This window comes from Haliotis cracherodii, unplaced genomic scaffold (genome assembly GCF_022045235.1).
Source record: "Haliotis cracherodii isolate W230 unplaced genomic scaffold, xgHalCrac1.p SCAF_11, whole genome shotgun sequence".
NCBI classification, from domain to species: domain Eukaryota; kingdom Metazoa; phylum Mollusca; class Gastropoda; order Lepetellida; family Haliotidae; genus Haliotis; species Haliotis cracherodii.
Window position 1 is genome coordinate 5825444 of NW_027266266.1, and position 14470 is coordinate 5839913.

Below are 14470 nucleotides of genomic sequence, written 5' to 3' on the forward strand. Positions count from 1 at the left end.
GAGGGCTGCGGGTAGTCCTTTATTCTGCTGCTCGAGGGCTGCAGGTAGTACTTTCTTCAGCTGCATGAGGGCTGTGGGTAGTCCTTTTTTCTGCTGCACGAGGTCTTGGCGTGATCCGTTATTCTGCTGCTCGAGGGCTGCAGGTAGTACTTTCTTCAGCTGCATGAGGGCTGTGGGTAGTCCGTTATTCTGCTGCATGAGGGCAGCAGATAGCCCTCTGTCGTACTCTTTCTTTGAGACAAGTAGTTCTCTATTCTACTGTAGAGCTAAAGGTAGTCAGACAAACATGCACAATAAAAGTATCATTTCCGGGTGCATGCAAATTATTATGTTCTATTTGATCTCTTTGTTGAAGATGACTCAGGACTCATTTAGTTCAACATAACACTGAAACAGGAATTGTTAACCAGTCAAGCGAAGGGCATTTACAATTTTAGTGCATCAGGCAAGGCTCACCTCTAGACTGGTGTCCCTCAGGTCTCTGTTTTGGGAATGTGCTTTTCACTATTTTCCCTTCTCCTCACAATGCGTCCTTCCCAGACGGGATAGCCTAGTGGTTAAGGCGATCGCTTGCTTCACCGAAGACCCAGGTTCGAATACCCACATGGCTTCTGGTGTCTCTCGCCATGATATTGCTGGAATATTGCTAAAAGTGGCGTAAAACCATGCTCACTCATTTACTCCTTAGCAGACAACATACTGTTATATCTGTCTTTTTAGCCTGTGAATGGTCTATTGAAAAATTCATCTGTCTAATGCTGTATGGACAACATGCAGAACTTAAAGAATCTGTACTCCCCAAAAACAAAACAATATAAATCAAAACAGGTCTAACATATTTCTGATCAGGCTTTTATTGGACCACCTCAAAAACGTTTATCTTTTATAACTGCAATATGTTATCAAATACGGAAGGGTTTTGGGTCTTGCTCACCACAATGGAATGCCTCTTGGAATAGCTGATGAAAAGTTTCAACAGCACTTTGACAAACGATTCACCAATGTACAGTCTCACAATGTGTACATGAATTGGATGCCAGATCCCTTCATTTTGTCATTCCAAATGCGATCAAATTTCTCGTTCTCTGCAACCGTGAACCAGTTCTTCCAGTCCCCAACGTCACCTGAAATAGTATGCAAATTTCAACAAAACCTTGAACATTAGTTTATTACCTTTTTATGCATATGTTGGAACAGTATCGTATTCTGATGGGGAGGACTGCATGGACTTTACCGGTTGACTTTGTCTTTAGCGTTTTGTTTCAAATTTGCAACGTGATACACAAAATATATTTCTGTTCTCCGTATGTTATGCTCGAGATATCACAATTCGGGGTTAAGAGGTGCGTCCCTAAAACAAGCAAGAACCATGAGTCTAAGATTTGCCCCGATATGTTCGTCGGGTATGCCCGTGATCTTCGGTTTCACATTCACCAGAGTGTTAAATATCTAATACCGAGTAAAACGAGAGTTGTGCAACACAGAAACCTTTTTGAGACTGGAGACAACTGTTTGACCCAAACATATAACATCAGGCTTTCTCCACTTCGTGTCAGGCTTTCCTCCCACATAATGCTGATGCATCACTACGTCACCGAAATACTGTTCAATGTGGTAGTGAACTCAACCCACTAAATATCCCCATATTCGACACACAGTTGTACTCGCACAGGCAATTCAAGTATTACCTTTTCTGTAAAAGGAGCCCCCAGATCCTTCCTTCCAGAGTGACAAATGCATGTGCTTTTCCTCTTTGTCAAACTGCTTCATTTTATCAAAGCTGCACGCCTCGGCTATACCTTCACAGAATGTATCTGTTACAGTAATATTCATGAATGTGGCAATGTCTTTTATACACCTGACAGGATTCTGCAAGGTAGAAATAATAAGTAGGGAATGATATGTTTATACTGGGGACCAACCATTTTACACTTTGGGCAGGTTAGTGTGTTTAAGAGTGTGTGTTTGAGTGTGTGTGTGTGTATGTGCGTGTGTATTTATGTGTGTAAATGTGTGTATGATTGACATTTAATGATAACAACAGATTAGTAACAAATTTAGCCTGCGACAGATGTAAATATCCTCAAAGGCCAATTTTTCAAAAAATGTTAATTTCTAAAAGTCCCCAGCCAATCCAAAGCTGGGATCTTTTTTATTTCCAAACACATTCTTTCTCACACGTCACACACCATGCATACTATCACAACTTGCACAACACTACCAACGAGACTCGTATGGAAACTGATACAAACAAAGTGTATCTTAAAACAAGGAAGGAATTCAAACTAGAGGGTTTGAGTTGAGTTGATTTTGTGTTAATGTTCTGCCCAAACGTGGAAAGAGAGTTTTTCGTCTAGTGAGGAGTAGCGTATGATCCAGCAGATTATCCAACTATACTCACCACCTTCATGACCTCATAGTGCAGGATGAGTACAGGTAGGTTCGGTTCTCTGGCTACTTCTTTCTGCCATGTCAGCAGGTAGTTGTGGTAGGATCCAAACGGCACTGAAAACATACCGGTTAATGGGAAGTGACAGGAGGTGAAACATTTTATTTTAAATAATCTTTGGCATCCATTCTGAACGCAACTTACATTTCCCCGACAAAAACGCCTCTGTAAACTCCACGAAGTCACCCTCGTAGCCCATGGAAGGTAATATGTTCTTCTTGTGGTTGTAAAAAGACACACATACATCTTTAGGATTGCGCATGATCTGGATACACTTGACCTTCTTCTCCACGACCTGTGTAGGAAGCATGCGCAGAGGAAGATGTGTGTTCAGTATTCTGGGCGTTTGTAGACTGTCGATTCCCTCTTTTTGTATAAACTCTATCATTCGGGTCTCTTTCGTCTCCTTCTTATACTGAATGGTTCCACTTTTGAGCATCTCGCTAACCTCCCACAGCCAGTGGGTTCCTGTCAAAAGAGTTAAAAAGAAAAAGTGGAATGAGAAGGCTGGTTGGGAAGTCAGATGATCCTGAGGATGGCACTTTTCTGTTGTTAGTTCACATTATGAAAAGGTTAACTTGAATACTTTGAATAATGCCAACATAATGTTCGGTTTCTCATGATGGGAACTGCCCTACATGAAAAGTTTGTAGTTGTTGCCACTGACAAGGCGTCAAATAACATGATAATTATATGTAAGCATCGTTACATTAATTGTTTGATCAAAGAACTTGGTATAAATGACGTAGAAATGACATGTCAAATAATGCCACATATACTGAACAGATAAAGAAACGTCGTGTTTTTGGATTATTAGGAGATAATTGTGCATGATCAAAATTGTAATTTTTCTTCATGAAAATTTCTTTTAGACTTTAAAAAAAGCCAGTTTATGACATTCAACTGATAATACCAGTTGCGTTCGGTGTAACAGTTGTGAACCTTGGGAACTGTGAGATACCCGTGGGAGCATGTTGCAAGTGATGCACAGGAAAATTGAAATGCACGTGAAACATGTGCCAGGGTTCTGTATAAGAACCACCTGACACCTACTGAGAATTCAGTAGCTTTGTGAAGACAGCGACCATGCCACGACTATCCTCCTAACAACGTGAACAAGCCATCGGACGATTAAATGCCGGACAATGTACCCAAGTCATTGCCAATGCTTTTAACTGCAGTGTACGAACCATTGAAAGACTTCGTCGCCGGGTCACAACACTAAGACAAGATCGCTTCATCCTGCGGCAACATCTGCAGGACAGATTCACCACAGCGGCACAGCTCGTCAGACCATTGGCAGCCATCAGCGACCCATCAGTGCTGACACTTTTTGAAATCGGCTCGCCTCCCAGAACGCCGTCCACACAGGGGTCCAGTACTCATCATCGTCAGCAACGTCTTGCGTGGGCCACCCAACGACAACATTGGCGGCATCAGCAGTGGAGGACCCACGTGTTCTCAGATAAGAGTCGGTACTGCATTTCCGCCGCAGATAGCAGAGTACGAGTGTGGCGAAGGAGAGGTGAACGTTTTACAGAACAGTGTGTGGTTGAAAGAGACCCGTGGGGAGGACCAAGCATTATGGTATGGGGTGCAATCGGCATCAATCAGAAACTTGGACCTGTTGTCTTCCAGAATATTAGCCCAGGCCATGGAGTCACAGCCGCCCGTTACATCGACCAGGTTCTCCGACCCCACATTGTACCTCATTTTGCAAGACTCCGAAACCACACCTTCCAGCATGACAACGCCCGTCCACACACTGCCATAATATCCACCAGGACCTTCCTCCAACAGCATAACAGCAGAGTGATGCCATGGCCTTCACTCAGCCCGGACTTAAACCCAATTGAACACTTGTCGGATGACATCCAAAGACGACTAAACCAGATCCAACCGCGTCCAAGAAATGCATCAGAACTCAGTGCAGCTTTCCTCAGGGTCTGGGCGCAGATTCCAATGGCGTCTGTAAACCGTTTGTGCCACTTCATGTACAGAAGATGCCGGGCCGTCATCAACGCACACGGTGGACACACCAGGTACTGACTTTCAGCCTCCATCTGTGAGGATCACGTGATCAGACCCTCGATATGACATTGCAGTAACATGACTGACGCTCAAACAATCCTTTGTGCCAAAGGTGGTTGTTTTCTGACAATTATTTTTTGCATTATTGACATTTGAATAAACAGTTCACTATTTTCTGTATTCTTGCGACGTTTCTTAATCTGTTCAGTATATAAGGCCAATATGTTAACTAAGGAAGAAATCTGCCAAAACCAGTTTTGTCAACGTTTGACTTGACTCTAAAACCTGAAAACATGTCCATGCCTCTTTTGTGCTGGATTCCAAAACTCCTTTAAAATCCTTTCAAATATATTGCTGGGTCCAGCAAATGTACCACCAAATCCCTATCTCAAAGACTAACCATAATGCTTAATACAATCAAGGAAGAACTTTCTGTATATTCACAGAAAGTATTTGAGACAAGTGGAATTAATACCATGTGGATTCCCAAAAACTTGACCTTTTGCAATCTCAGAAAAGAATTAAGTTAAGAAAAACTCCATTCCTTGATCAATGTTATTAAACTTGGTGAACACAGACACAGTTACGTATCTATATTCAGGACAATTTGTTAAAAATGAAAGCAAATGCCATCTGAAGTTTACTGAGAAAACAATATGGGAAATGCTGGACTTCCTCATAAGGGGGTAAGACATTAAGGTAAGAAGTAGGCATCCCCATGGGCACCAATTGTGCTCCACTTCTTGCAGATCTGTTTCTGTATGCATATGAATCTGAATTTCTGTTTGGATTGTCAAAAGTCAAAACTAGGTAATGTGGTCATGAAGTTCAACCTATGGTTCAGGTATATCAATGATCTGATAGCGTTCAATGACAATCAAATAGCCAATTCCCTTCAGTACCAACCTGAACTAGAAATAAAGGACACCAGTGAATCCGTCTCATCTGTTTCATATTTAGATCTATGCATAAAGATTCAGAAATCCAAAACACTCTCCACAAGACTGTATGAAAAGAGGGGGGACTTCAAATTTCTAATAGCCATCTTTCCATTCATGTCGGGCAATATTCCAGCAGCTCAATTCTTTGGTGTTTACATTTCACAACTTTTGAGATACAGATGAGCATGTTGGTTCTGCCAAGATTTCAAAGAGCGCCATACAACTCCTGCTCAGAAGTTGTTTGATCAAGGTTACAACATTCAAGGACTCAGTAAAGCTTCAAAAAAGTTTAATGGTAGACAGGTGGAGGACATTTCCAAATGTGACGCATGAGTGACACAAATTATGTCCGATGCAATTCCCTGTTTTGACTAGTACCATATGTTCCGTGTTTTTTTCAGGGGAACAATTGACTTTCCATTGCATGTATTTGTGACTTGTGCCAGCGGTGGGGCAGGATACGCTCACCTTTTCGCGAACACCTGGTATCCTTACTGTTTGGTTGTGATTCATAAACACATGCTCATGATATAGTCGGAATCGTACAATCCACTCTATTTCTATTGGAAAGGTTTTTGTCACTTTATTTATTGTTACTTTTTCACATGTTGTCGGTGTTAATAATGACACATTATTGTCACACATGTCATGGCGTCATAAAGGAAATGGTCCGGCCTACAGTTTCATATTCCAGTGGGGAGTGTAAATACTGGAAAACTAATTTTGATTCAGGTTTTGTGAACTATAACAAATGTTCGCCTGATTGGCCGCATGTCCGTAAAATATTGTTCCTCTCCTACACTCTTAATAAAAAAATGTATTTATTTGAAACAGTGACCGAGAAACTCGGACAAACTTACAAAACAATAAGACGTGCACGTCGGGTTATGTTATACATATATTTAATGTTGATATATATATATTAGTATTCGTACAGTGTTATGATATAATTAGATAGCTAGATGTCACAATACCACATTTGGCATATGCACATATGATGATGTCATCCTCTTCCATTGTGCATTCTTTTAGACGTTTGAATTCTTCGACTGGATTTTTCCCCTTGGATATTTGACGAGGCCACAAACTCCAATATATACCCTCGTACTGATAACACTTAAAGCCATGGCCCTTAGAGTTGTTGAGATCCACCAACGCAATCTCGGGCGCAAACACACTTTCTGGCCCTTGGTCGGATCTGTGAACAAAGCAAAGTCTTGTTTATTTCTTTGTGTTCAATGACACTATCAATAAGTCACTGAGGTTATCCCGTATAGTGAGAAATCCATGATCGTTGGTTCGAATCTGAGAATGGCACTGGTTTAACACCACCACACCCATGGCCATGACTTTCATCAAAGTAGTTAACCTCTAAGACCTGCATCACTTCCGGATGTCCTCCCACGCTGTGACTAAACTACTTTTCAAAGCAAAGTTTAACCAAGCTCTTATGTAGACCTGTCTTATCTATACAGAGTTTCTCTGTCTCATCTCTAGCAAGGCATCCCCAAAGGAATCATGGGAAGAATGGGTCTCATGTACATGAGTATACATTATCCGGAGAAGTGGTTGGAATACGATGTATTTATCCCGCGATATGCCAAGGAGAGGCACGGGCCACCGAGCCGTTGGTGCCCGTGCCTGTAATAAAACAGAAGATGAGATTGGGTTAAATGGCCGAGGGTGTGCAGGTACTAGTGGGCTACTTAGCTGCTAATTGTATATACCAAAAATGCTACCGTTGCCATGGCCACGCGCGTGGCCGACGGCGATTGCAGCTAGCGCTGCTGGCCTGAGACTGCTACCGCTGTCCGGCCCCCACGGTAGCATATTTAAACGCTACCATTGCTTGGCAACTCCCACGTTGCCAAAAGCAGCTCCACGCTGCTGGCCTAAGTCAGACTGCCGCTGCCCGGCCCCAGGTAGCCGGCCAAAGCAGATCCCACTGCCCGGCCCCATTTGCAAAACCATTGTGCGGCTCCCGCCGCGGACCCAACTGTCAGCTACCGCTTGACAAGACGACTTCCGCCGCCGGGCCCATATACGTGGCAACTGTTTGCCCCAACGTATGTTATTCTACGATTCCCCGGCTGAAAAGTCGGGAAAGACAAGGTTCCCACTGAGAAGCAGGTAACCCCGGAAAGGTTCCCGCTGAAAAGCAGGTAGCCTTAAGCACGAGTATTAATTTGGAAGCAAGTTAATTTGTTACTAGCAGTGTAGCCCACAAGAACCCCGCACACCTCGACATAGTTTATTGTTGAGACAGGTATTGCATATATACAGATATACAGCTATTAAGAAGTCATGTTTATTTACATATATCAGAATCGTTTAGAAGTATGTACATATATACAAGCGCTCTGAAAACCTGTTTTACATATGTACAGGTTTATTTACATATATACAATCCGCTCTGCTGGTACTTGTAATAGAATAAACGCTGAAAAAAAGAAGTGATTAGCATTCCAGGTGAAGAGGACACGTCAGGCTGAAAAGGAAAGAAAAAGGAGTGGCAAGCTGGGTGATAGGGTGGGTGGGAAAGCGATTAGATACAGTGACACACGTGTGTACTTGGGGAAGGGCTGGTCGCAAATGACGGACTAACAAAGGGCGGGATGATGCTTGCGCGGGATTATTCCCCGGGCACGGTGCCGAGTGGTGGCCCGGGGTGATTGAGTTACGAGGGGTGATTGGGTTACAGACGTAATTAGCCCATGGTTTGGATACGCGCGATAAAGTCATTTAGTAGTTAGTACTAAATGTAAATATATGCTATATCATTTTACTGTGTCTAAAAGTAAGTGTTCCATTATTCATTTCCATTAGCATATATCTATAAATTATTCTTCGGCCTACTCTCCGGAACACTGGTGGTGGTTGAATGGGGTTTAACGTCGCGTCCAAGATTATTGCACTTATAGAGCGACGTGCATGTACGTGTGTGTGTTTTCGTGGCTGCTTGTACTAGTCCGGACTGATGCCGATTTATAGTGCTAGCCCACTGAGATGCCATGCCGCAGTTTAACATGAATACCCAACTCAGACACAGTATACTGACTCCGAGCCGACCAGTCCTTGTTTTAGCCCCTTAATGCCGAGCGCCAGACAGGGTAACAACAAGTACCATATTTTAACGTCTTTTGGTATGACGCGGCCGGGGATCTAACCCCGGACCTTCCGCTCTATTTTATTTACGTGTCACACACTGTACAACGATGACAATAAAAATACACAAATAGTGTGTACAGTGTCCGGCCATTATGGCCTACGAGACACGCAGGACGTCACATTCATATGAGTAAAAATGAGAAATATCACAGTACATACATATACATAAAAATGAGTTATCGCCAGTTATCACCAGTTATCAGAACATTCTGATACTATGAAATAAAATACATTGAACTTAGTTGGTAGAGACGAAAGACACAGTTGTCTTCGCTGATACATGTGATGAAGAAACGCGGCTAGGAGTCTAACCACCCTATTGTTCCGCATAAAGAACACGGTCTGATGGGCAGCGGACATCTGTATAAAGTTTGGAGTTGATTGAGAAGCTAAATTCCATAAATCATAGCGTAAATCTGTATAGAGAGAACATTCAGCAAAAAGTTAAAGTCATAATTACAAACATGTTCTGTCCTTAGCCTACCTTGGACTCTCGTTCTGCGAGGCCATAGTGCCGTCTCCTAATGTCAGCTGCAAGCACAAACTAATTTTTACATTCAGAATCAGGCGTCTGTGTTTAGTACCGTTTATGAATCTCCAAAAACGATTGCCTTGAAACGTTCACACACACACACACACACACACACACACACACACACACACACACACACACACACACACACACACACACACACACACACACACACACACACACACACACACACACACACACATATATACACACATACATACATAATGTGAGCGGAAAACACAAACCATTCATACTTTCAGAGTCCCGCGTCTGTGGTGTAGATCGAATTGAATCTAGCTTGACACATATACATAATATATAACATTATGACAGACTGTGTTGTGATCTGCAGTGTGTATCGCAAATGAATCTAGCGTGACACATACATATTTAACATTGTGACGATTGTGTTGTGGCCGTATCGTGTGTATGTTAATTGAATCTTTATCATTTAAAATGACTGCCTGTATTTCATATAATGATATAGTTTGGATACATGATCGTGTGGTTAATGAGTCTTAATGAATGCGATGACACATTAATTGTCCAATACAAGCAGTGTGGGATACGTGAATGTAGAACGTCTATTCAACACATGACCTGACCTGGTTTCTACAGCTTGGTATATACTCACATGCTGCACTGCGGTGAATCTAAAGATGATTAGTCATTTGCATATCTGGACAAAGTTACGTTCAATTAAATCTGCGAGGTTTCATGAAGGTCCGACTGGTATTATCTGACAGCAATAACCCTAAATTTAAACTAGATATAATCTGTCACGTCAACCCTTAGGTACAGAAATTTACATTAAGAGAAATTTTTACATTAAGAGTTGTAACAAGGGTTAACCTGCAACTTTTAATGTAATTTCTTTTACATTTAGAGTATTTGTTACATCAAGGGTTCTACCACTGGTTTCTACCGCTTGGTATATACTCACATGCTGTACTGCGTTGCCCTGTGACTTGTGGTGATCTGTGTGCATGCAGTCAACCTTACAAAGGGAAATAGTACTATCAGCTCTGACTGACTGGCCGTGTTGGATGCCCAATGGTAACTCTCCCGTTTCACAAACACCTGCTCTCGCTACTGTTCCTTTACCATGAGTATAAAGTCATATAGTTTTGGCTTGCTTCTATCAAGTTTAATTGCTTTTTAGTGTTAGAAACACAGATATTAATAGCAGTTTGTGTTTTATGCTGCAGCCAGCAATAGTACAGTTATATTACCACCGGCTGTAAAATATCAACCAGGACTAGCCAAACCCGTGGTTGATAGCATGATAGCCCTTGGTGGAACGAGGGCGAGGGCTTTGGGAGGAATGGGGTTGGGGGTACGGTAACCACCATTTGCGTTGATACAGACGAGGCAGCTGTGGCCCCTTGAAGACACCAGAGGGGCGTGCCTTACGTGGAAGCAAAATTTGGCGTATCGCTGGACGTCGGGGCCGTATGTTGTTCTCCTTCAGCCGGTTGCGTACGGTTCTGACACTCATTGGTCTCAACCCTGGAATTGTCCGAGCTGTTAATGTGGCAGTTTGTTTTTTAATTATGTAGATGCACCATTCGAAAATGGTTGTCCAGATGGCATGACGCCACACGTTGATGACCGGCCCTTGGCAAGTCGTGAGTGTTGCCCTGCTCTGGATAAAGTCTCAAAAGAGGTGACATTGTGTTACCATGAAAATGTCTGGCAGCTTCGTTTTGCGCTATTCGCTATTGCGCAGATAGACGGTGATCTTCAGCCAGTCGTGAGCTACACAATCACTGTGTGCTGATCACGTTAAAAATCATGCTGCCCACAAACACGCAAAGAACCAAATTGTGCTCCGTGTATAAACATGCAAGAGCAAATTGTGAATCATGAATTTAAAGTCGAGCAGATGTCTTCATGAATATGTAATAAAAGATGCATTATATTTTTTCAGAATAATTCTTTTATGGAACTCAACTTATTAAAGTACGAGAATATGTACTTTACCAAGAAAGTGTAACCCAAATTTATCATCCAAAACTGTCTCTCACTGGAGATATCGCTTGGATTAGACCAAGCGATATCTACACTGTAGATATCGCTGCAATAAATTACATCACAATGCTTTGCAGACCATTGTGACGTCACTGGTTACCATGACATCACAATCAAATGACATCACTAATGGCTCTTCTACTGGCTCGTCTACAAATTAAAAAATTGAAAATTGAAAAAGAATGATGTTGGATGATAAATAAATTCTCACCCTCGGGTCTTTTGATATCAAATATATCAACACTCGTTGATAAAAGTGGCAAACATCCTCGGCAAGCCTCGGAATTTTTCCACTTTTATCAACTCATGTTGATATAAACTAGTGTCCAAAAGAAACGATACCACCTGTTTGCAACGACATAAAAGAAAAACTAAACAATGCAGAAGTTTAGGATTGGTGTTATGCTTTTGAGAAATCCTTTCACAACACCTGTACAAAAATTTCATTTCAATAAAATCTGTACAACGAATATGACAAGCCTTTAAAGATGGGTGGGGTCGAAAAATGAACATTTCGATAGAGCACTGATCACAGAAACAACGGGAAATGTCACACCACACGTCTCAAAGTCAAGTCAGTAGCGGGTATGTCCACCGTGAGCATCAATACATGCCAGAACACGCCTACGGACTGATGACGTCAAACGTCTGATGACGTTGGGAGTGATGCGTTGCCATTCCTCGAGGAGACATCGTTCCAAGTCCTGGACGTTGACTGGAGGCACACGGCGACGTCGGATTTGCCGATCGAGGTGGTCCCATAAGTGCTCGATGGTATTCATGTCCGGTGAACATGCGGGCCATGGCAAAACCTGTACGTTGGCGTTGGCAAAGAAGTTCTGTGTCAATCTTGCTGTGTGTGGCCTTGCATTGTCATGTTGGAAAAGGAGTCCACGAGGATGTTGCTGAATAAAGGGCACCACAACAGGCCGTAGGATGTCATCAAGATAACGCTGTGCATTCAGGTTTCCACGAATTACGACAAGCATCGTTTTGACGTCACCACATATGCCACCCCAAACCATTAACCCTCCACCTCCAAACGGCCGGACCTGTTGGATACAGTTAGGCGCCAAACGTTCACCAAATCGTCGGTATACAAGCTGCCGTCCATCGTTTCTGAAGATGAGGAATCTGCTCTCATCAGAGAACATAACACGTGCCCAGTCCCGCCGTTGCCAACGTCGAGCTCGCCTGGCCCAGATCAGTCTGTTGTTCCGGTGTCGAGGCGTCAGGAGCGGTCCGCGGTAGGGATGACGTGGCCAGATACCATACTGCCGTAGTCTCCTGTAGACGGTCTGTCGACTGATCCTGTGTCCCAGTGCTGTAGCCGCCGTGGACGTCGCTGTTACGGTGCAGTTCCTCAGGTGTAATACCCGGATGTAACGATCTTCACGGGGCGTGGTTACTCGTGGTCTTCCACTCCTGGGCCTGTCTGACGTCTGACCTGTCTGACGTAACCGCTGCATCAACCTGGTGATAGTGATGCGTGCGCAGCCCAACCTTCTGGCGACGTGGACGTGTGACGCTCCTTGTTGGACCATTCCAACGGCTCTCTCTCTCGATGGCTGTCAAACGTGGCATATCTTGTGTTCTTTTTGTTGCTGTGATATTAACGTGTCTGATCAGCAGTTTTATACAGTTTTTATGCAGGTGCAGAACATGCTAGAGAGGGAAATGTCACTTTCACGAAATTTACGTTTTTCCCCGAAAGTGATCACGTGTTCCCGGTATTTTTTATCGACTATGCTGTGTTTGGGATGTGCAATACGAATTGGCATGTTTTCATACTAGACAATTAACTTAGTAAAAAACAATTTTGAAAATAAGTTGGTATCGTTTCTTTTGGACACTTGTTTATTTGATATCAAAACACACTCGTGTGAGATTCTCTATATAACATTTGTTACATTTGACCGCTAAGGCAGAATGTATTCATGTAAATATTAATTGTCAATGCAAGATAATAACCAGCGAAACAGATTCCACTTGGCAACTAGCTGTGGAATTCGAAGTTATATGAATGGACCACTGAAAATGAATGATGACACCAGGTGTTCGCGAAAAGGGTAGCCCTACCGGTAGCACCCACCATTCATACAATCTGCATAAATAAGTAAGTATTTATTGCCTGGCGCGGCACAGCAGTACTCCTGCTATGCGACGTCAGCCTGTAAACAAACCGGACAGTGATCAACGAAACAGAAAATCCAGTGACACGTGAAACCATTACAGATAATGTTGAAACTTATAACAAGGGTATGTTACTTTTGAATTACGTCTAATGTACAAGTGCAGAGATTTTGCTGCTTATAAGAAAAGCAAAACGTTAAGAATTATTTTCGTTTTGCAACACAGTGGGGCGCAGTTTAAGAGTCTCGTAGATCCCAAACACAAATTTTAACACGTTCCTTGTTCCATAGTTTTGATATGTTTAGGTCTTAACATAGTTTAGGGTTGTGTTAAATAGCAAAACATGTGTAAATGTGTATACCCCTTGAAATTCTTTGTAGGTAATTTAAACGAGGTGCTTTCTGTTCTTAGCGTTTAAATGGCATACAGAAGTGAGTGTGTGGATAAAAGTTATTTAGCAGTATAAATGGATTAATTTGATGGTTGTTGGGTAGTGGAAACTAAAAGTGTCGATCGTAGTAATCAGATATTCTTTCATTGTCAGCAACTGTATGAGAGAAATACCACCAGTCATACGGCAACAATACATTTATGAAAACATAGATTTTTAAACCTCGGAGGTATACGAACCTGTAACTTCTTGTTTTGTAGTCCTTCCCGCTACGACCTGTGTTACGGAGACTGTTGGCGTCACAAGTGTCAATTTACCTAATCACGATTTTGGTAGCTGTACATGATTATGTTAATATTGTACCAAGTCCTGGCGGTATGTGTGTTATGCGAGTGCCTGTGAATCTGATTTTCACATCTAATTTCAATATATGTGACCAACCATGAGATCAGGGACCTTTTTGGTGAAACATCACAGCCTGACTTCTCATTATGTTTTAAAACAGCAGTATCTTAGGACACCAAAAATCAATTCATAACTTTCAATTTATCTTTATTACAGTTGATACATGACATCAAACATCGACTGTTTATGTAATGATAGCAGTGTTTAGATATAATGATTAATTGAAAGTAGACATGTATGCTGAAATGTATTGAAATAATGTTTTTGTCACATCACGAACTAACGAGATAGTTTTAAGATAGTTTTGTACAGTTCAGACATTTGGCGATTTATACGTATGTAAGTTGACTTCAGACGTCTTTCTTTATGACGTCACAGCACAGTTATAT

General features: G+C 42.3%; 1 protein-coding gene across 1 annotated transcript; it reads right to left on the minus strand.

The window, feature by feature from the left end:
- Window positions 1–1011: 1011 nt before the first annotated feature.
- On the minus strand, window positions 1012–9099 carry LOC139455297 (sulfotransferase 1B1-like). The gene is made up of 6 exons (XM_071236850.1): window positions 9074–9099; window positions 6396–6619; window positions 2594–2917; window positions 2402–2505; window positions 1689–1869; window positions 1012–1124 (listed from the first exon to the last, which is right to left on the minus strand). Exons 1-6 carry the CDS (start codon window positions 9097–9099, stop codon window positions 1012–1014), a joined length of 972 nt encoding a protein of 323 aa, XP_071092951.1.
- Window positions 9100–14470: the final 5371 nt, after the last annotated feature.

What these genes read in the sequence shown, in the direction of transcription:
- LOC139455297 (XM_071236850.1), bottom strand. Translation starts at nt 9,099, where the DNA reads ATGGCCTCGCAGAACGAGAGTCCAAG. An exon ending in GGCGTTTTTGTCGGGGAAAT is followed by an intron (nt 2,506 to 2,593) that starts GTAAGTTGCGTT and finishes GTATGTTTTCAG; the next exon opens with TGCCGTTTGGATCCTACCAC. An exon ending in GGGCTCCTTTTACAGAAAAG is followed by an intron (nt 1,125 to 1,688) that starts GTAATACTTGAA and finishes ATACTATTTCAG; the next exon opens with GTGACGTTGGGGACTGGAAG.